General features: G+C 43.1%; 1 protein-coding gene across 1 annotated transcript in view; it reads right to left on the reverse strand.

Moving 5' to 3' along the window:
• SCAP (SREBP cleavage activating protein) overlaps window positions 1-20804 on the reverse strand; it is a 90884-nt gene that overhangs the window by 37686 nt on the left and 32394 nt on the right. The window contains exons 6-16 of the mRNA XM_075681505.1: window positions 18442-18518; window positions 18198-18312; window positions 16550-16737; window positions 13469-13595; window positions 12232-12380; window positions 9398-9492; window positions 6632-6730; window positions 5747-5859; window positions 2730-2883; window positions 552-654; window positions 121-334 (exon numbers count right to left, since the gene is read on the reverse strand). Of these exons, the coding sequence (XP_075537620.1) occupies window positions 121-334; window positions 552-654; window positions 2730-2883; window positions 5747-5859; window positions 6632-6730; window positions 9398-9492; window positions 12232-12380; window positions 13469-13595; window positions 16550-16737; window positions 18198-18312; window positions 18442-18518 (1434 nt within the window). The remainder of the gene's footprint in view (window positions 1-120; window positions 335-551; window positions 655-2729; window positions 2884-5746; window positions 5860-6631; window positions 6731-9397; window positions 9493-12231; window positions 12381-13468; window positions 13596-16549; window positions 16738-18197; window positions 18313-18441; window positions 18519-20804) is intronic.

Here is a 20804-nt window from a genome sequence, read left to right on the forward strand (position 1 = left end):
CCACGACACTGTGCTTGAGTGATAACACTGTAAATGCTAACAAATGCATTGTTCTAAAGGGGCCAATTTCGGCCACTCGTTCACAAGCATCTTTTTGTGGCTCACTCTGCTTTCCCCTACCTGCCAGCTACAGAGATGTTGTAGTAGCCAAACAGGGTGGTCCAGTGCTTTGTTGGCAGTTCCTCCCAGAGGCGAGCATTAGTGTGGTGCAAGTTGGCATTCTCGTGGTGAGTGGGCAGGGTCTCCTTCGAAGAGGACGACTGCGACGACAGGGCTTCCTCCAAGGCTTCCTCGGAGCCATTGTGGCCAGTGAGCATCTGTAAGAATGGGTGCACTGCACCACAATGGATCGATTGATTCATTCATTCAGTGATTCGTTTATTCATTCAGCTTACTAATTCAAAGCAACACAGCAGAAGCTGTGAGAGCTACTGCCATGGAAGGCTCCAAATTAATTTCGACAACCTATTGTTTCCTATCATGCTCCACCTAGTGTAGTGCTTGGCACGTGAGCCTTTTCACTGGAACAGTTTCACAAAATAGAGACAAACCTGACTCAGCAATGTTGGGGCCCAAATTGGTGGTGTTGTCAGTTAGCTTCGTGACAATTCCCATGCTCTGGATGAGCACCACAACCCAGACAACAAGGCCAAGCTGTATGAAAAACAGACAAGTTAAATAAAGTAACAAATTTAAAAAAAGCTGAAAAACGAGGGACCGAGTTATGTGAATTTCTATACATGCGAGGCGAGTTAAGACAACATATTGAATAGCAGTTATATCTATCAGTCTCTGACAGGCCAGCTACGGTCTAAAATTTATGAGGAAATAAAAGAATGGTCGACGCACTTTGTTTTAAGTTCAACCACATGCACACAATATTTAGGCGACGAGCAACAGCACTGAGTGGCAAATTTAGTGGGCATCCAAGGCGATCTTTTGCCATCACTTGTTGCATCGCCAGTCTTTTCTTTTTTCCAGCCCCAAAAAATTTGCATATCCCTCAGAAGTCCATGTGGGGGGGCTTCAGCTAGTTACTGTGATTGCATAGCAACGTGGCAACACCAAGGTTATTTACTTTGATACGAATTCACCCTTGCTACTTGCTCTCAGTTGTGACCGCAAAAAGTATACATGGCAAAACCAGCCACTGCTTAGTCTCATATCAGACTGGCGACAAAGTACTGGTGTTATTTTGTCATTATTGAGATCAGTTGCCTGTTTTTGATGCTGTTAGGCCTAAAATGTCACTGAGCCGCAAAAGTGTTTTGATTCTTACCTGCCAGAGGGCGCCACAGCATTTAATGTTGGCAATGCAGAATGCCTTTCACTGTAATACAGTAAAACCTCGTTAAACCGTACCTGCTTAAACAGTAGTTTCGTTTAAAAAGTAGTAAAATCAAATCCCCAACTCAGTGGCCATTGAACATAACGTGTTTTGTATCCGCATAAACCGTACCAGCTTATTGTGTACATATTGGTTAACACTTAGTGTATCCACTTTTTGTCGCGCAAACACAGCGGTGCGTCATCTCCATCAGGCGGCCCGGCAGAACAACAAGCCTCAGAGATCGGAACATGGGCCTCCATGCACCCTGCACGTTTGCACGTGAAGCCACATCAACATCATTTCAGTGCCGTGCTAAGAGCGCTGCGACGTCATGCAACTGTGCAACCAAGGACTTGCATCATGCCGAAGTTTGAATAAAAAAGACGCTGGGAAGAAAAATTAGACATCGTTCGTGCTATCGAACGTGACACGAAGAAGCCGGCACTGGCACACGACAGGGATCTGCCATTGACTACGGTGTGTGGCATTTGGAATGCGAAGAAGTGCTCGGTGATGCTGCTGTCAGCTATGAGGTTCGACATTTTTTCATCGTTGCCTCTGTTGTTGCCGAAATGTCGACCAGTGACAGTGATGAGGACGACACGGAAAGTGACAGCACGGGCGATTCAGGCCCAACAGTGGTAGAAGCTGCCTCATGTTACGTCAGCCTCATGAATGCAATCGTCACGATGAGAACAGACCCCTCAATGAAAAAGGCGCCCCGCGACTTCTGCAGCGCTACTGCGCGCGTGCACGGAGAATGCGTAACGCCAACGAGGAATCTGCCATGCAAGTGTTTGCCGAGAAGAGGGGGCTGGCTGAAAAGCTGGCTCACAGCTTCAGTAAGTTTGAGGCTGCTGTCATCGCTGCTAGGCCGCGGCGGCATCAAACGAAAATATCACTTTTGTTGTGCGAAGTGAATAAATACTGCATGTTTTTTTCCTCTTTCATCGCACCCTCTCTGAGTTCCATACTTGACAGGTGAGTGGGCGATCTCCCGCTATTTCGGTTAAGCAGTACTACATTTATGAGCTCCGGCCAACTACAGTTTAACGAGGTTTCAGTGTATTAAAACTATATCTAGAATATTCTAGTGAAATATTGATCTCATGCCACATTTGCAATTTTTTATGGACATATGACTGCATTAAATTGGACAACAATGAAAATTGGCTGCGACTTCTTTTTGTGATGCTGCATCCCTATGGTGGCCCATCAAAGTGACTCAAGAAGGATTGACCTGTTGCATCAAATATTGTGTGCACGTAGTTTGCCAACCTGCTGTGCACATTACGTCTTGCATTTGCTCACTAGTGTGTTGCCAAATATGGTGGCGTAAAACTGTACAAAGTCCAAGCCAAGCATGACTGATAAGCGACCACAACCGGTATTAACTTGCCATGAGTCCTCTCTGAATAAGGCGCATGCGAGCCCAGAAGTAGACCAAACGAAGTCGTTTCGGCAGCTTCAAGATTGGGGAAGTGGGCGTAGCGAAAACCCTAGACATGGCTCGGCCGGCACCGTACGTCATCACAGGAATGCCATCGGAACGCCTGCAACAAGAAACGACATCAAGTGCAAAAAAGAATGAACACACTGTGCTTGAAAAAACACGGTTTCTCAAAACAGACAAACAAATCATAAGTCAACAAGGACACCAAGGACAGCATAGGGGAAATTACATGAACTTATTCATGCAAGTACACGTAATTTCCCCTATCCTTGGCACCTTTGTGTGTTGGTTTCTTGTGATACAGTAAAAACTCATTAATTCAAATTCCGTCAGGATGCTACGAAAATTCAAATTATACAAAATTCGAACCAATGAAAGTCAGAGAAAAAAACCCTAGGTTAATGTGCGTATATAACCTGACGTAGTGTGAGTGCACGCACATGCTACTGTACGTTGGTGAGACCGTTTATAGTTCAAAGCACTGGTGCAGCCAACATAACTGGACATGGTCAACGCGGTCCAGCGTCGAGATGGCTCTTGCTCCATCTGCATGTTCGTCGCACCGACCCACAATGCATGGCGCGGAAAGAAGGTTCCCACGCCGCTTCACCGATTGCAGACAGCCATTCAAAGCGGTGCACTGGTCAGGGACCATTCTGCACATGCTCCGCAGAAAGCAGCCGACAGCAAGCACATCGAAGTTTATAGGGGACAACATTTCGGCTGCAGCAGCGCGAGCGGCGTAGCATGACTGGCCGCAAGCGATGTGCACCGAAAAACGTCGGACTATAAACATGCCTTTGCACCACCGACGCTAACCACAGGAACAAGAGCTGCGCTCTAAAATGCACTCACAAAATGCACCACAACCTGCTGCTGCACTGGTCTCTGTTGTACTTTCGTAGCTGCACCGGCTGCAGAGTTCCACTATACGTACAAGTGTCGTCCAAACACGTATCCTAGCGATACTTTCCTTGGAGTAATAGCTACTAATCTCAAAGGGTATGCTTTTTGGTACTGCGAGTGCCTATAAATATCACGGCCGCCATGTTTTAGACATTACCTGGTGCCACTTCTCGGCAGAACACCTCGTAAAGAAAGAGCAGAGCCTCCAAGATGTAACACAAGAAAGAAAGAAAAGAAAAGAAAAAGAACCACGCAGCATCACGTCCACATTTTTATCTTGAAGGTCCTGAGAGGGAGAGAACCGACCAACAACCGAGGCTTTGGCCATGCCTGGCCATCCGCAAACATGTCTCTTTCCAGTCAGGCCTAAGCAAAGAGCTGCAGATGGAAAGAGCAAAACAGCGTGGTCCGCACGGCGACGCCAATGTGCTCCCACGCACTGGCACTCTCCCCATCCACGATGGCATGGAATTTGAATGAATTAGCGGTATGCATTACATATTGCTTTCAATACATTGTTGGATGGACCACGGCGGCCACTTAAAATTATCCAAAATTTTGAATTAACAAGTTGTTAATTAATGAGCTTTTACTGTATTATTAATAAAATTGGGTCCTCGGTTTCCTTTCTTTTCGTTCATTACATAGTGAGGCTTCGAATCTGGCAGCATTGATGCCTTCAGGTAACATGTGTGGGTTTATTAACCACTTGACTTCACCTAAAAAGATCACGTACATGTGACGCTTGCGAGAAAAAAGGATACTCCACATCTGCCGTCAAGGCCATGAGGTGTGGCACTGGCTAATACTACCAGGCTTAGTTCTAGTAGATAAACATACCAAATACCCCAGTAAGTGGATGGGAATATGGCGCCGTGGTAGCTCAACAGGTAAGAGCATCATATGCGTAATGCGAAGACATGGGTTCGTACCCCACCTGCAGCCAGTTGTTTTTCATCCACTTTCATTTACATTAATTTATAATTTCTTCAAATTCCATTAGTAAGTACATGTAATTTCTCCAATGTTGTCCTTGGGTTTGTTGGCTTCTTATGATATGACTAATAAAAATTGGGCCCTCGATTTCTTTCTTCTCATTCAACAGACAAACAAGTGATTTATGTTTCACTTGTTTGTTTCTGTCTGCTATCAATTATCCTCCTTTTTCTGTTCACACTTTGACCACAATAAACATTTACTTCCACACTCCCCGAGTTTTAGTCAAATCACGACTTTTTCAAATGGGGACAGAGGTAATTCCATGTACAGGTGTAGCAGTGAGTTTGTGTTATTGCAGATTTCCATTGCTCCGACAACACTTATGCACTTTTTTAGCTGCTGTCAATTTTTATAGTTGCCACACACTCTGCCGTTGCAGATGACTACATTAATTAACCTCCACATAGTTTAAGCCATGTGACAAATTAAGATAAAGAGCAATTATGCAGATCCAATGCACATGTTGGCATCAATGTGATGCGCAGCTTTCGTGATGTAGTTAATTAAATGCTACAAAACTGTTCATCCTCCATACGGCATTTTGCAGCACAGCAATTACGTGCCTGCCTGGCAAGACATAAAGAGACTGAGACCCCCACCACACAACCCCTGTGACCAAGCAAGTTTGACTAGACCGTTGCACCATCATTACACCATCACTCATTACACCATCACTGGGACCGGCCTACTTTACTCGGCATGAAGCAGACTGAGTAAACGTGCCACACCACAGGAAATAAGGCACAGAGAGCTTCGCTTTAATAAAGGAATTATGCACTTGAAGGTGTGTATTTGATGCACTGAAGATATTCAGGTACCGTTTGTAGTTTCAGTGCACAATTCCGTAGAACAAAGCAGGCAACTGGCACATCTGTAGGGATAGTATATACGGGGCTGAATTAAGCCGATTTATATGAATGTAGTCCTGTAGATGAGCTATTTGGCAAGACAGCAGCAGCAGCCAGGGTCAGTAATTCCGGGAGGGTTCACAAAGAAAGCTTTGCTTTAACATATGGAGTAGCAGCATCTGTGGTCACAAGTATGAAGTTCGAACTCACCGAGATCTGAACAGTACACCAACAGAGCTCCTGTTTTCAGCGTTCGTTATGTTTTTCTCATCATCTGTCCATGAATTTGCTGCTTCCGACTTTCCCTTCTTCAAGTCAGATTTCTACAAGGGGAAAAGAGGAGTTTCAGAATATTTGAAATATTTTTTGTTCCCTTGCCCATGCACAATAATTAGATCCATGTACAGTGGAACCCCAATAACATGACTCTCACGAGACCATGCGAGAACAGTGTATAATCCAGGCGTCATATAAGCGAACCAACAAAATATTATGTCTATACAGCCTACGCTTGTTACAATGGACCCACGTACAATGAACTTTCGGATATAATGGATCATATTTCAGTCTTAGTTAGTTCTCCCTATTTTATTAATGCAACAAAGTTCGCTTTTAACGGACCGCACTACAACAGACTATCAGCTACAGCTCACTGGCCTTTTCTGCACCTGAATAAAGTTTTGCTTCACTGAATACATTGTACGTATCTTGACTTCCTCGCAGTTGTGGCACAATTAAAGCTCAACTGCTTTAGCTTTTCTTGAGGGGTCACTTATATCATATTACCGCTTATAAAAAAACCTTTTCGCCGTCCCGCTGACTTCGTTATAATGAGGGATTACTGTATATTTGAGCTATTTAATGCATTACCTCGATGGGAAATTCGCAGGGACTGCACTAACCTGTTGTAAAACCTGGGACTTGTCAAAATTGGGGGACATATAACCGGGGTTCTACTGTATCTTGTTATCTCTTATTGTTTTGCTTTCAGAACTGGCTGGCATAATGTAAAACACATTTAAAAATGTGCAGTAGAAACGAAGTGATAAAGGAGAAAGATTTATTTGCTACAGATGAATTTAGATGAGGTCTTACTTCTTTACGTTGGATGTCAATGGAGAGCACAGTAGCAAAAAAGACCATTTGAAGAAAGAAGTCTGACAGTAGACCAACGACTGCAAACATGCAGAATTCCTGAAAACAACAAGGACGCCAGTATAAAGTTTCCCAAACATAACACTCAGCATGCTATCATTCATACAAGCTTACTCTATTCAGCACAATCTCACAGTATGTTTCAGACACATTAACCATGCTATCTTGCAAGTGTACTGAATCAAGTGGAAGCACGATGTTGGTTGTCGCAGTGGTTTTCTTCTAAGTTCTATATCCCAAAATTGCGTGAAAAACGAGAAATGTCATTGCAAAAGTTGCCTTTTCTATCAAAGAACTTGCGCAAGATGAGCAACCTTCATTGGCTTACGCAAATTCTCTGTTCACTGCTTCCCACTGTAGCATGGTTGACCACATTGCAATTGCTCATGTGTGGTTAAGATATAAAAGTTAAATACAATTAAACCTCAACATAACGAAGCCGGTAAAATCGACAATTTGCTTCATCATACTGAAAGGAGCTGCCGAATTTTCCGAATTATTGAGCAATCGAAGATGGCAAATTTGAATGAGAAAACAATTTATTTTGATAAATTTTGGAGTCGGCGACGAATAATACGGTTTCAGGCCACGTACGTCGGCTATACCTTCTCGGCAGTGCAAATTAAGCGAAGCCAGCCAGGTTTTCACGGCTGATAGCGTCGCCCACACTCGGCAGATTACCTGCAAAGCAGGGTGCGCGGCTGCGTATGCGCTCAGCCACGCTTACAGCCATGCGAAGCCATGGCCGAGACGTGGCCAACTTACGCCCCACCCACTCCGCGTGACACACCACTCATCCCCTCACGCACTCTCGATCACATTACCGTGTGCTCGCTCCCCTTCCCCTCCTTCCCTTTGCTCGTGCAGGAAGGCGGCACTCACGAAGCCACCATCTTTCTTCTCTCATCCTAGCACACTTTCACTTGCACCTGAAGCATACAGTGCACGGGGTGCGATAGGATCGCATCGCACTTGGATTTTATATGGAACATGATGTGGCTCTACTTTGGTGGTCACTCTTGTTGCACAGTGCACGATTTGAGAAGTGCAATTGCAAAACAGCCGCTTGTAATTCAATCATTTGACCATCTGCATCCGCGAAAGTTTCTGCTTATTGTCTTGGCATTCCTTTTCAGCGGCAGTGAAACTTTGTTATATTGAAATGGCATACAAACAGACTTTGTTATATTGAAGTTATTGAGGTTATATTGAGAATTTTGTTCTACAGTTAAACCTCGATATAACGGACTTCAATATAACGAAATTCTCAATATAACAAAGTATTTAACTTCTCATGACCTCTTATCCTAAGAACACCATGTAATCAGAACCCCAATACAATGAAGTGTGTATGTGATTTCAATATAATGAAATTTCGCTTCTGCAGCAAAGGAATGCTGAGACAATAAATGGAAACTTCCGCGGACGCAGATGGTCAAATGAATGAGTTACAAGCGGCTGCTTGCAAACACACCTCTCAAATCGTGCAGGGGCGACAAGAGCGAAGCTGAAGTCAAGCCGCACCATGTTCTGTATAAAGTCTAAGTGTGACAAGATCCTATTGTGCCCCGCACACTTTGTGCTTTAAGGGCGAGTGAAAGTGTGCAAGGGTGCGAAAGAAAGATGGTGGCTTCTACAGTGCCGCCTTCCTGCGCAAGCAAAGGGAAAGAGAGGGATGGGAGCGAGCTTGCGGTAATGCGATCATGCGCACATGAGAGAGCGAGGACGGGGGGGGGGGGGGGTGGTTAAGTTGGCGTGCGTGGTGATTCCTGACATGCATATTGGCCATGGCTGTCAACGGTTGTAATCACGGCTGAGTGCATATGCAGCCGCACACCCTTCTTTAGAGGTAATCTGCCGCATGTGCAAAGAATGAGCGCGGCATCATGTAAGCTGCCTTTTAGCGCGTTTAGTATTTAAGCTTGCATAATCTTAAGTTTTGATGAGCTGTTGGAGCGAGAGGAAGACGAAGCACTCACTCCCTGCTGCCGGAGCTCTTCACGATAGCATCGTCCCAGTGCATGCGATGTTTTCAGCCGCGGGGCCGGAGTGCATGTGAAAGTGTGGCGGGCTTCACTTAATTCGTACCGCCTATGTGAAGATATCGTCGACATGGAATGAAGCCGTACCCTTCGTCGCCGTCTACCAGATTTATCAAATTGAATTTTTTCCTCATTCAAATTTGCTTTTTTTTTTTATTGCGTGATAATTCAGAACATTTTGCAGCACCTTCCTGTGTAAGAAAAATTGATCGGCGACTATACTTATTTGCACAAAAGGTCAAACTTCATTACGACAAAATTTTGATATAACGCAACAAATTGCCGATTTTACCTACTTCATTATATTGAGGTTTAAGTGTATTGAAGTTCGTTATATCAAGGTTTAACTGTTTATGTCATTAACACACAAAACTGCTTGGCGTCTATTTCAGTGTACTGCCCACAACAAATGTTTTCAGAGCAGAGCAGTGCACTGGTCAGGAGATTCACAAATGGAGACTGAAACAGGGGCACCTTAAATTTGAATGAGGTAGTTCCTTGGTAGCATATGAAACAACACTGACACTTCGAGTAATTGTAGACTGTACGCTGCCCAAGCCTGTTTAAGGCCCAGCACATTATATCCAAAAGACTGCATTCTTTCTGAAACAAACCTCTTCAATAAGAAATATAACAAGAAAAAAAAAGCAAGAAGAGGGCATACCTGAATTGCTGGAACAAAGGTCAGGAAAGCAAAGGTCAGCAGAAGCAATTCCGTAAGTAAGTTCTTGGTTATGGACCAGCCTTCCTTGCTAAGACCTGAAATTATAAAGAAGAATTTGCAAAGGCAAAGTAGCATAAAAAATTCATCAGAAAAAGAATCATACTATCTGAGGGATGTGATCTATCACAGGGGATCTAAAATGATGCGGTATTTAACATGTTTAAACATATTTAAACATATTTAAACATGTTTAAACATGTTTAAAGGCTGCTAAACTAATGCTAGGTAAAACAGTTAGGACTAAAGCAAGGACACCTCTTTCTTGTCACCATTTTTTGTCGCCCAGTAATAATATGAATTCGTGTCAACTCTCTGGACTTTCTATCTTTCTAAAGAAGGCCGTCAATCTTCAAACAAAAACTTTTGAAAATCACAACATTTCAAGAAATAAAACTATCAAGTTTGCAACTTTAACTCGGCAATGAAAAACGATATCCGAATTTTGAGGGGGTGTGCGAATATCAAAAATTTCAAACAAGGATCAAACACGAATACTTATCAAAATAACGAAATGCACATGCATTAATTAGAAGATTGAGCTATTTTAACATGTTGGAGCACCAAAATTAGATTGTCAAAGGTAAAAAATGGGTATAGTAAGCCATCACACTAAATGATTGTGTATTTTGCTCATGTTAACTTGGAAAACTGAGTAATTCCCACTAGCTGTCCGTTCTTGCAAACCTGTGCCTTATTATACAACATAAAATGCCCATAAACTCTGGGACATTTGACCTGGTGCCAGCTGTTACTCCTCACATTTGCTGTCAAGGAATAAGCTCAGGGCTGGGGGTGGTGATGCAAAAGAGTACACCCTCGCTGTCTGCAAACCTGTGGCCCCTTCCTACTGACAGGCTGGCTTTCCCACAGAGCTTATACATCCAGTGGCTAGGTGTGCTTTACAAGAAAAATTTCGACAGCAGCACGAAATTATGACAAAATTCAGCTAGAAAGCACGCATATTCTTAGATGAAATAGAAACAAACGCTAAGAATCATGTTTGCTCCTGTACATCTAACAATATATACGATTTGTTTTGAACATTCATATCTGACCAAATACTCAAAAATTTTTAAGTACCTAGTTTAAGCATAGCATACGAGTATTAAATAGATAATATTCGATAATATTCGAAATTTTGGAATATTCGCACACCCCTACAATTCCGTAAACTTTACCTAATAATACATCTAAAATGGACAACATTGATATATCATACACCTCTCTGAAATATACCACTAATTTGTGACTAGGGCTTTTACAAAACCTTTGTAAACATTGTAACAAATTCACATAAGCTGTAAATTCATATATAAAATTTGTCTGTTTCAGATGCTCCTATAGATACAGTTTACAGAGCTGGCAATGTATCTGTTTTTGGTGCTGAGGTGTGGAATACAGCAATTTTTGATCACCTTTAGAAAAAATTCAGGCACCAAATAAAAAAGAACTGCTTCTTACCGTCACTAGGTTTTAACTTTCTGTCGGAACTGTAACAAATTCAACAATCAGTCAACTGGCTGCACCATAAAAGCACTTTTCTATTTTATGTGTATTTGAATGGGTAGTAATGGAGTCGGTCCCAAGCAAGCTTCCTATTAATGAGTGGTGTCACTGGGAAGACGGGGGGGAGGAGTCAAAGGGTGGCAGACCGCCCTGGGTGCAGCCTGCTGAGCAGCAGCTGCGCTGCAGTCGCCACTTGAGCCTTTGTTTTCTCTGTGGCTCGTAGCCGAATGCAGTAAACATCTGCACCTGAGGCAGCTGAATGGGCCAATGAAGAAAATGGGCTGTGGACTCAAAGTTCGGAGTGTCTAGCGGCACAATTTCTAGAACACTTACAAAATGCGACTTGTCAAGCAGCACCACATTGCCTTTATGCATATTTACAAAAATAAATGCCGGATTACAGGGAAGAGTAGGAGTGTCGCCTTTGAAAAATTATTTCGCATTCTTTATACAAAATGTGTGTTAAGAAATAGGAGGGAGTGGCAAGAGAAAGAGAAGGGAGGTGTGTGTGTGTGCGTGCATGCATGCGTGTGTGTGTTGAGGGGGGGTGACACACCGAGCAGTTGCACTGGGTGTCGACATGCCGCGTGACGTCACTGCTCTCTTAATCTTCTTTAGTGCTTGCTTTCAAACAAAGCTTGCTATACTGTTCCCATAAGGTGGGCTTTGCATGAACATGAACAAGCTGCAAAATGTGCTGCACAATTTATTGCTGATGAATTCAGCAAACACACATGAATATCTTTCAACAAGCAGCCCATCTTTTAAAGAGTACCACCAGGCTTCTCTGAATATGTAGTCACGGCATTGAGTAGAATGTCTGCTCAAATAGAAGCTTCAGTGTTTCTCTCCGCCATTTTAGATTGGGCCAAGCAGTTTCTTTCACATTTCTGTGATCTGTGAGCATTTCTCCCGTCAACATGGTGGTGAGTGTATGAAAGTTGCACATAATAATGACTGTTCAAGGAGTGAAGAGAGAGAGCACTTTGGTGCACCGCTGATGCGTGAGGCCAGGGTCCCAGGATTTTCATTTCTGTAAGATACTTGCATAATTGCCTCAAAGCAATGCGAAGTGCAAGTCATTATATGAAGGGTGCTTTTTTGAGGTTTTTTCTGCAACCCGTTTCATAATTAGCACTGTCCGCCATTTCAATCAAAAATGAATAAGCATCTGTATTCGCATGCGACACAGTAAAGTTTCTTCACATCGACTAAGGCGATGTAAATTCTGCAAACCAGTCACTATCCGCTAAGTGTTGTCAACTCACCCTGAGCGAGGCGAACCTTGGCGCCAACATGCACTGGAGTTGAAACCACTGACTTGGTTAGTACCAACATATTCTCCAGGCCAATGACAACAACCAGATATGGCAGGATCTCACTGGGGAGGCAGGATGACCGTGGTGACACCAGGGGGCTGTCAGGGCCAAAGAAAACAGCAATGCACTATCAGTTTAAAGCATGTGGCACACAACAAATAGATTGCAGGTCCGATCTCAGCCACGGCGGCTGCATTCTGATGGTGGCAGAATGTGAAAACACTAGTGTGCGTTAAAACACTGGCTGCGCGTTAAAGAACCCCACATGGTCAAAATTAATCTGGAGCCCTCCACTACAGCATGCCTCATAACCCACCGTGCAGTTTTGGGACGTTAAATACTGCAACACGACTTAACACCACTAAAAGAAACTAAGAGGAGGCTTTTTATTCATTCATTTATATCTGCAACTGCTGGCCACAGAAACATAAGAAAAGGCAACCAACATTTGTAATGAAGCACAAGCATGAGGAAAGGGTCTTCGAGGCACTGTTGCAAAGTGAAATAATGAAGTATGCGGCACTAAAAGAATAAAAATTAGACATAGGCAAAGTTGTGTAAAACTTGTAATGAAGTCATAAAAACTAATCCGATAAAAAAAAATACTGCACCATAAACGAGAGGAATTGGCAAGCTCCTAGCTTTTCAGCAAGTATGTGGACTAGCTTGGTACACTGAATATTGTGAGCAACACTATAATCACTGGATTCCTTTTGGAGGGCTTGCTGCCGTTCAAACTTTTTCATCAAAAAATGGTAATGTAATACATAAACTTGCATTCACAAGTCCTTTCAGAGGGTCGAACTTCCAAATGAACTTAATTATAACGTCCCTGTAAACTTGTAAGAAAAGCAACCCAAAAGCTACCACCATCATAGTACAGTCCAAGGGAGCATGTTGTAATCTACGATGATGGCTGGTTTTTCACTGATTTCTTTAATGCTTTAAACAGGAAGGAAAATATGAAGGAAAACGTAATTTGCACAGTTTACTTGAAGTTAAACCAAGTTTTTAAATTACATAGATGAAATATTCCGCTTATGTTAGGCTACTTTTGGGGACACTGCACCCCTTGATCTAGACCCCATAACTACGTGAAGTTGCACTTTGGCAGGACTGGCAACTTCCACACGAGATTTTTGCAATGACAATGCAAGAATGTGACAACATGGCAAGATCGACGTACCTTCCATTCAAAGTAGGGTTCAGGCCAAACCAAAGGCAGAGACCAACAGACATGAAGAGTGACATGACCACAGTGAGAACTGCACTCACTGATATTGCCCACTTGGACTTCACCAGCTCTATTTTGCCTGCATGACAAAAAAGGAAAGAGAAAGAAGCAAGGAAATAGGCGTCAAGCTGACTGCAGTAGATAAGCTAGGCACATGTGAAGCAAGGCGGCACTGTGTTATTTGGCCTCCCCTCGTGCACTGAGGGCCCCGCACACAGATGTCTTAAGAGGCAATTATGAATTTAGAGGTACACCACCAAAAGTGTAGGCTCGCAGCTGTACTTTGAAAGTGAGTGGCATCTTGCTTTCTTTACAGTACCTTGAACAACTGTCATCAGTAATTGATATACAAAAACTGTTTAACTGTGTGCCAAATTGTGTTAAGGCACTATTTATTTACCGTTTCACAAGCAGCTCGGAGGCGAATACATTTTCTTCTCAAAAGCCAGCATAATTTCCAAAGGCCCAGGGTTTGGGAACCCATTAAATAAGTTAAATACCATATTTAATCAAATCTAGGGAGAACCCCAAAACTTTGCAAGGCCAGAAAATAAAGAACACACCTCGAATATAAACCAAGCAAAAGAAAGACATTTGATTGAACATATAGAAAAGAGAGTACATTTTATTATGCAAGCACACGTGGCGTAAGCATGCCCAACTTTCGCTCATTATCATCATTTTGTGCGACATCACCGTCCTCTTTGTTGCTCACTTCTTTCCACATTGGATCCTTGCTTCCATCCAACACGTTCGATATACTGCACTTTTGGAACACGCACACAATCAGTTCAGCCGGAATTTTGTCTCATACCACCACAATCCAGTTCGCTAACTGATCAAGCAAAGCTCGCTTGATGCATCTGGTAGGAGTAGATGATGCTCTTGTGATGTCAGCCAGTCAGTATAATGTTCATGAAGCCAATCCTTGAACGGATTGATGGTAGCGATGTCAAATGGTTGGAGTTGGCCCATCATGCCTCTGAGTAGTATCGTGATGTCTGTACGACCTTGTAAAAGCATGGTCCTCACGATGTTGGTCGAGTGCCTGCTCCTTACACTCTTTACACAATGGCGCCCCCCCGCCCAACCCCTAGCGTTGCTATATCGTCTTGACCTAGTGCTCCACCATGGCGCTACTCATCCACCCAGTCTTGTGAACACACACAATTTTCTTCAAAAACACTCCTCTGAATGGAAGAGTCCTGCACCTGAAAACAATGTAAGGTAGCAGCTTCCAACCATCGGCTATGCAATGCTAGAGCATCACTCATTCCTTCTCGTACCTCACAGTGTTGACCTTGACTTCTTTGGCAACCTTTGACGACCTTGCGAAAGCATGATCGTCATGACGTTGGTCATGTGCTTGCTCCTTACACTCTTTACACAACCGAGAACACCAAGGGAATATTGAAGTAAACTGGTGTCTGGTGAGCATTCTCAATTAGACCCACTTGGTAGCATTTCTCCAGCTGTTTCTTGATTGGGTAGCGATGGAATGCAAAGACCTTCTCCTTGAAGTCGCTAGAGAGATTATAGCATACTGAAGTACGTCGCCGGAGGCTGAATTTGAAACATTTCATAATTTGCATGACCCAGCCTTTGCTGGCCATGAACTAGGTTCGTGTGAAACCTCAAAGTTCATGACCTCCCTCGCCTTCGCCCACCTTATCTACGTTGTTAAGGGCATTCCCGCTTGTCTTTATGCCCTGATGAAGTCGGCATCATCTTTTTCTACCCGTGATGTCTACCTTTATGTGGTCCGGTGAATGTCATCCACTTCAAAGCACAGTTGAAGAGCTTGTTCTGTTGTTTCTGCCATTGGTGCACATTCTTTTCATTTACGCTGAACTCGTGTTGGGCTTGGAGGTTCAACATTCTGTCTGCTCGCAAAAGATTGTTCATTTAAAGGCCACAGTATAGTGGCATCGCTTGGTAGGTGCCATTGTGCCTTGAGCATGGGCTCTTCACAAGGTTATGGTGGCTAGAACAAGGTCTCAGGGCGACACAATCGACTGCAAGCACAAACGCTCAGAGCGAGACGCTTTCAGAAAAAAAAAAATGGTGGATTGGAATTTGCTCACTGTAAGTCTGTGGCCTCGAGGTTGTATTAAAATTACAGCCTACACTTTTTCAAGCACCTTCTATTTTGTAGCACAATAGAAAGCCTACCATTCAAAAAGTCGAAACGTGCAGTGGTTTCTCTAAAAAGCGAGCAGAAATTTTTAGAACAGAATTTTTCTATCTACTTAGTCTCTTCTTACAACTGTGTACGGACGCCGGCAACGCTGATTACTGGATGTGATGGCAATCTCAGAGACCATGCATCAATGCACCACTCTGTTCACTGTGGCTCTGTTTGTTTGCACAAGGCAACGCCACTTTTCAACACGCACTTGCTGAAAATGAAAGAAATTACTCTCCCATGCAAAGAAAAGTTAGCAGAAGAGCTATAAAACACAAGTTCAGGCTATAGAATACCGTACACAAGCAAGATAACTCTCCCTGCAAAGCGTTTTGGTTACGTGAGGGTATAGGGATTGGTTGCACTGTTTCACCATTGAGCGGTGCCCAAGTCATTTTTGCATCCACTTCCAAAGCCAAATTAAAAATACACAGTATTTCCTTGTTTACGGTACAGAAGTATGCTCCTTTACGTCAATATTACACAATCTTCTCATTTCCACCCGAATCCAAAGACATGTTCCATGCGGTATATAGTCTCTTAATGTACCTGGCAGTTCCGGCCAACCCGCACCCTCAAATCTAAGCTGACCCCCACTTTCGTACATTACTTTTTCGAAAAAGGTATCCGCCTAGATTTGAGTAAATATGGCACTGTATAAAAGAAACTATATATACTTATTCAAAGCAGACCAGCCAGCCCTATCTAGATGCAAAATACATTACATGGTACACTGCAAAATAATGAAGGAACTGTGCAAAAGAGAAAAAGGAGGAAAAAGAAATCAGTCTTAGCTAACCTGACTGTACACACTATACAAGTAAAATATGACTGTGGCATGCACTTACGGACGGAGTAGTAGATGTAGAGAAACAAGATGACATAAATTGTGCCCAGGGGCACAAATTCAGCCAGTGTGTGCTGGTACTGGAAATGGACGTGTACAATTTCTTCCTGCTCTCGGTCCTTGGATGACGAGTTGTGTGAGTGCCCCGGATATGCCTGGTGCAGCTTGTCCTCAAGGGTATGCACCACACTGGACCAAAAGAACAAGATGTGGTACAACTTAACCTCATGCTATGTTCCAAAGCAACTAAAGATGCCTAAAGGCGCGTTCACACTAGCAATTCACAGAAGTAACACAACCGACTACAACTGGTGACCAAGGAGCGACTCACGGCGATCAACATTCATAATGGTTAATACGTCCTGCCCATCGCCACAATGAAATGACTCTCGAGTGGTGTCGTTCCCGTCTGCCCGCGCCACCACTGCCCTGTAAAATAAGTGGCAGCATATACAAACACCCTGCTCCTGCACCAGTGATTGCTTCAGCAGGTTTGCAACTGCAGTCATGTGACTGAAAAATCTAGCGGCAAGCAGCTGACCCAAAACAGTTGATCTTCGATGAAAGCAACCATTTTCTACCAGCCATTTTGCAACAAGCTTGGTTGCATGGCTAATGCCCATTGCTGGTGTGAATGAGCTCTAAGGCTCCTGATCATAGTTCTTGTTTATACTTGAAACCTTATGGGTCCTGCAAGTGCCGAAATCGGTATGCACGCCTCTCCTGTTCTGGAAATTATAGTTTATGCAGCCGTACTGCCAACCTTATATGCACCATGCATTGTCATTATATGCATCGATTCTATACTCTGTATTATTAACTCCTAGCTGTGGAGCAAAGGCTAGGGCTCTTGTCAGTCAACCAGTAACGCAAGCCAGCTACAGTAAAGCCTCATTATAATGAAGTGAATGGGACAGCAACAAAGCTTCGATAGAAGCAGTAATTCGATAAAAGCGTATGTGCCATGAAAGCTGTGACAATAGTGCTCCAGCTGTTTGGCAACGCCACAGAAGTAAAACAAAAATAACAAAAATGGCCAAGCACTCCCATCTCAGTAAAGGCCATAGCTGTCTCGTTATTATGCTGAATAAAAAAGAGAGTTCAGTTTGGACTGCTGCATGTTTCTTCCAGATGCAAGCAACTGCACTTCAACTTATCTAATCATTGTGCAAATCCATAGTCACTACTGCTGCATTCAATCCTGCTGTGAAGAAGATACAGGAACTCCTGCATCTGCACCATATTCAGTATCTCCCAAAATGTTTTCCAATTTGCAACTTCATTCGGCTGCCATTTTCCCCTTCACGGATCAAGCAGAACTGCTCGAGAGTCAGACACTTGCAAGACGACCTTAGTGAAGCGACAATCTGCACGGGAAACCATAAAATGTCCAACTGAACCACCCGCAGATTTCGCAACAGAAGGGCCGCACCGGCTGAAACAACAGCGTGCACATGCTGTGCACGCATGCTGCCCGCCAGACACTTGCCAAAGCTACTGAAGCTGAACAGGCCTAAAGTCTCGCTATCTCGAAATTACGTGCCATGCACATGCACGCCTACACTGGAGCGATGATCACTGTGGCAATGCTGAAAGGAAACGCTGAAATATCGATGGCGAAAGAAAAGGAATAGGTTAGTACTAATCACCTGGGCTCCCACTTCTTCAGGACAATGGTGACAGCAAAAGTAATGACCCTTTGCCTGTTCCGCACACAGAACTTCTTTATGCCAGTTTCTTTCCAGGGGACACCAAAGAGGATCTCTACAAGCAGCAAGAGAGATCACAGGATCAACTGGAGCCCCTCTGGCACGTTCAATAAACAACTAAAGTTAAGAGCAGCAATACAATTCCTTAATATGTAAACAAAAAGAAACCAAGAAATGTCCTTACCTCTCAAGTAGTATGAATTTGAAGTCTCATCTTTCTGATTGAAGATGCTCATGAGAGGTTGGCTGTCGTGCCGGAAGCTGCAAAGAGATTTCCTACTTAAGCACGAATTTCTCTCAATTAAGCTATCAGAAAAAGGAATAATGAGAAACAAGGATGGTCAAAATGACTGCGTAATATGCATTAACCAATGAAGCCAGTAAACAATGAAACCAAGGAAAGCATTGGGGAAATTAACTCTGCATTTAAGTGAAATGTAGAAATATTAAGTGAAAATGAAAGTCAGCTTTCTGTTGGTGGGAGCTGAACCTTGCATACAGAGTACAACACCTATTGCAATGCACGTGTATACATTCATACTGTGTATGTGCATGCATACATATCACATACACAAAGCCCAGTGCAGGCTCTTGCATGAATTCAGACTACAGTAGCATGTACATTAGGAGAAGCTATTGATTACACAGGTCATTTACTAACATGCATCAACCCTTTATTCTGATGCATGATCAAGGTAAATGAAAATCTGAACAGTGTCCTTCGTACGGCAAATCTTCCCATTTATGAGGGCACCTCCCGACATGATCAACCAAGAAAGGCCATGAAGTTCAGCTGAACGCTGCCAACGTCAGTGTAACTTAAAGTGACCATTGGCGAATGAATGTGTGCAAAATGCACTATGCTTCAGCGTTATTGTTTCATAGTAGCAGCACTCTGTGGTTAAGAACATCACGCACCCTCTTGGTGCAGTTATAGGTCGCTATAGGAAAGTGCTGAAAAAGGGGCTATAGTCAAAACCCGTGATAACTAAATATTTTGTGGCAATGAAATTCTTGCGACAAGGAAATATTTTCGCATTCCTGGTGAACACCCATAGCATTCAATGCATTTTGTATCTGTCGACAATGAAGTGTCGCTGTACTACAATCCTGCATCAACGAAATTTTCCAGAAGGTAACCCCGCATATTACCCACTCATGCAAGCCTAGCAGACTTCAAAATGTGCTCAAATGATATTGCTTTGCGCTATAATTGCATTAACTATCACTACATTACACTTGCGTGGGCACCACCATTTTTGTTTACAAAAATAACCAAGCGCTAGAAGCGATTGCGTGTGCTGGAAACATATCATGGCCGCCATCTTGTTTGTTGATCGGCCATTTGAAGCGTCACACATATTGCTACTAACATGTGACGACGATTTTTGCACACCTAGTGCAGTGCATAACGTGCGCCTTGGTGTGAAAAATGCAGCAAAAACAAGGTAATCCATGTCCCACTGACGTGGAATTACTTATGGCGCTTGAGATGGCAGTCACAGCATAGAGTGCCACGCATTGGGCCGTGATTGAACGATCATCTGGGAATACACGCACGCAATGCCTGTCGGGTAGCACCAAAACCAGCCTTGGTTAAAGAACGCTGGTTTTGGTATTACCCGACAGGCATTGCGTGCGAATTTGGCACCAGATGTAGATTTGCGCGAAGGGGCCATAATCTCGCTTGATTGCCTTCGGGAATGCGAGATACGATCACATTCGCACTCGGCACCTATGTGTCGACAGTTACGGGCACCAGTGTGCACTGGAGAAATGCTGCTGCATGCGTGGAGCACTGTTGCTCTGCGTCCGGTGCTGAGTTACGCAAAATCTAGTAAAAGTCATCGTATCTCCGAAAGCGATTGACCGAAGATAATGCTCCACGGCAGTGCTTCCACTGCTGATCGACGCATGAGGCACACTTTGTACTGTCGGCAATGCAGTTCTACTATTTATCATTGAGCAGAGTTTGCCAAAGTAGGCTAACAGAATTTTTACAGAAAAGTTTCATTCTGCAACGCATTATCTGTCTGTGCGTTCCCCACCAATTTTGTTACTGCGAGGTTAAACTTTATATATATATATATATATATATATATATATATATATATATATTATATATATTATCTGTCTGTGCGTTCCCCACCAATTTTGTTACTGCGAGGTTAAACTTTATATATATATATATATATATATATATATATATATATATATATATATATATATATATATATATATATATACACACAGCAGAATCTCGGTAAACGAAAATCGCTTAAACGGATTAGCCGCTTGAATGGAACAACAGCCTGTAAGTTTGTTGGTTTATTATTTCAGTAGTGCAAAAAAAAAAAACTTTCGGTAATTGGAGCAAAATTTTTTCGCCACTCTCTGTAAACAACAATCAGAAGCAAGCTAGATCTAAAAAGTTTTTCAGAAAGTGACAGGATTTTGAAAGCATTTTTTTCCAACACTAATCATTCTATCCAGGCCGCCATTCTTAGAAAAACAGTTGCAAAAAACTTAGGCATGCAAAAAATTTGA

The sequence above is a fragment of the Dermacentor variabilis genome, chromosome 2 (assembly GCF_050947875.1).
Source record: "Dermacentor variabilis isolate Ectoservices chromosome 2, ASM5094787v1, whole genome shotgun sequence".
NCBI classification, from domain to species: Eukaryota; Metazoa; Arthropoda; class Arachnida; order Ixodida; family Ixodidae; genus Dermacentor; species Dermacentor variabilis.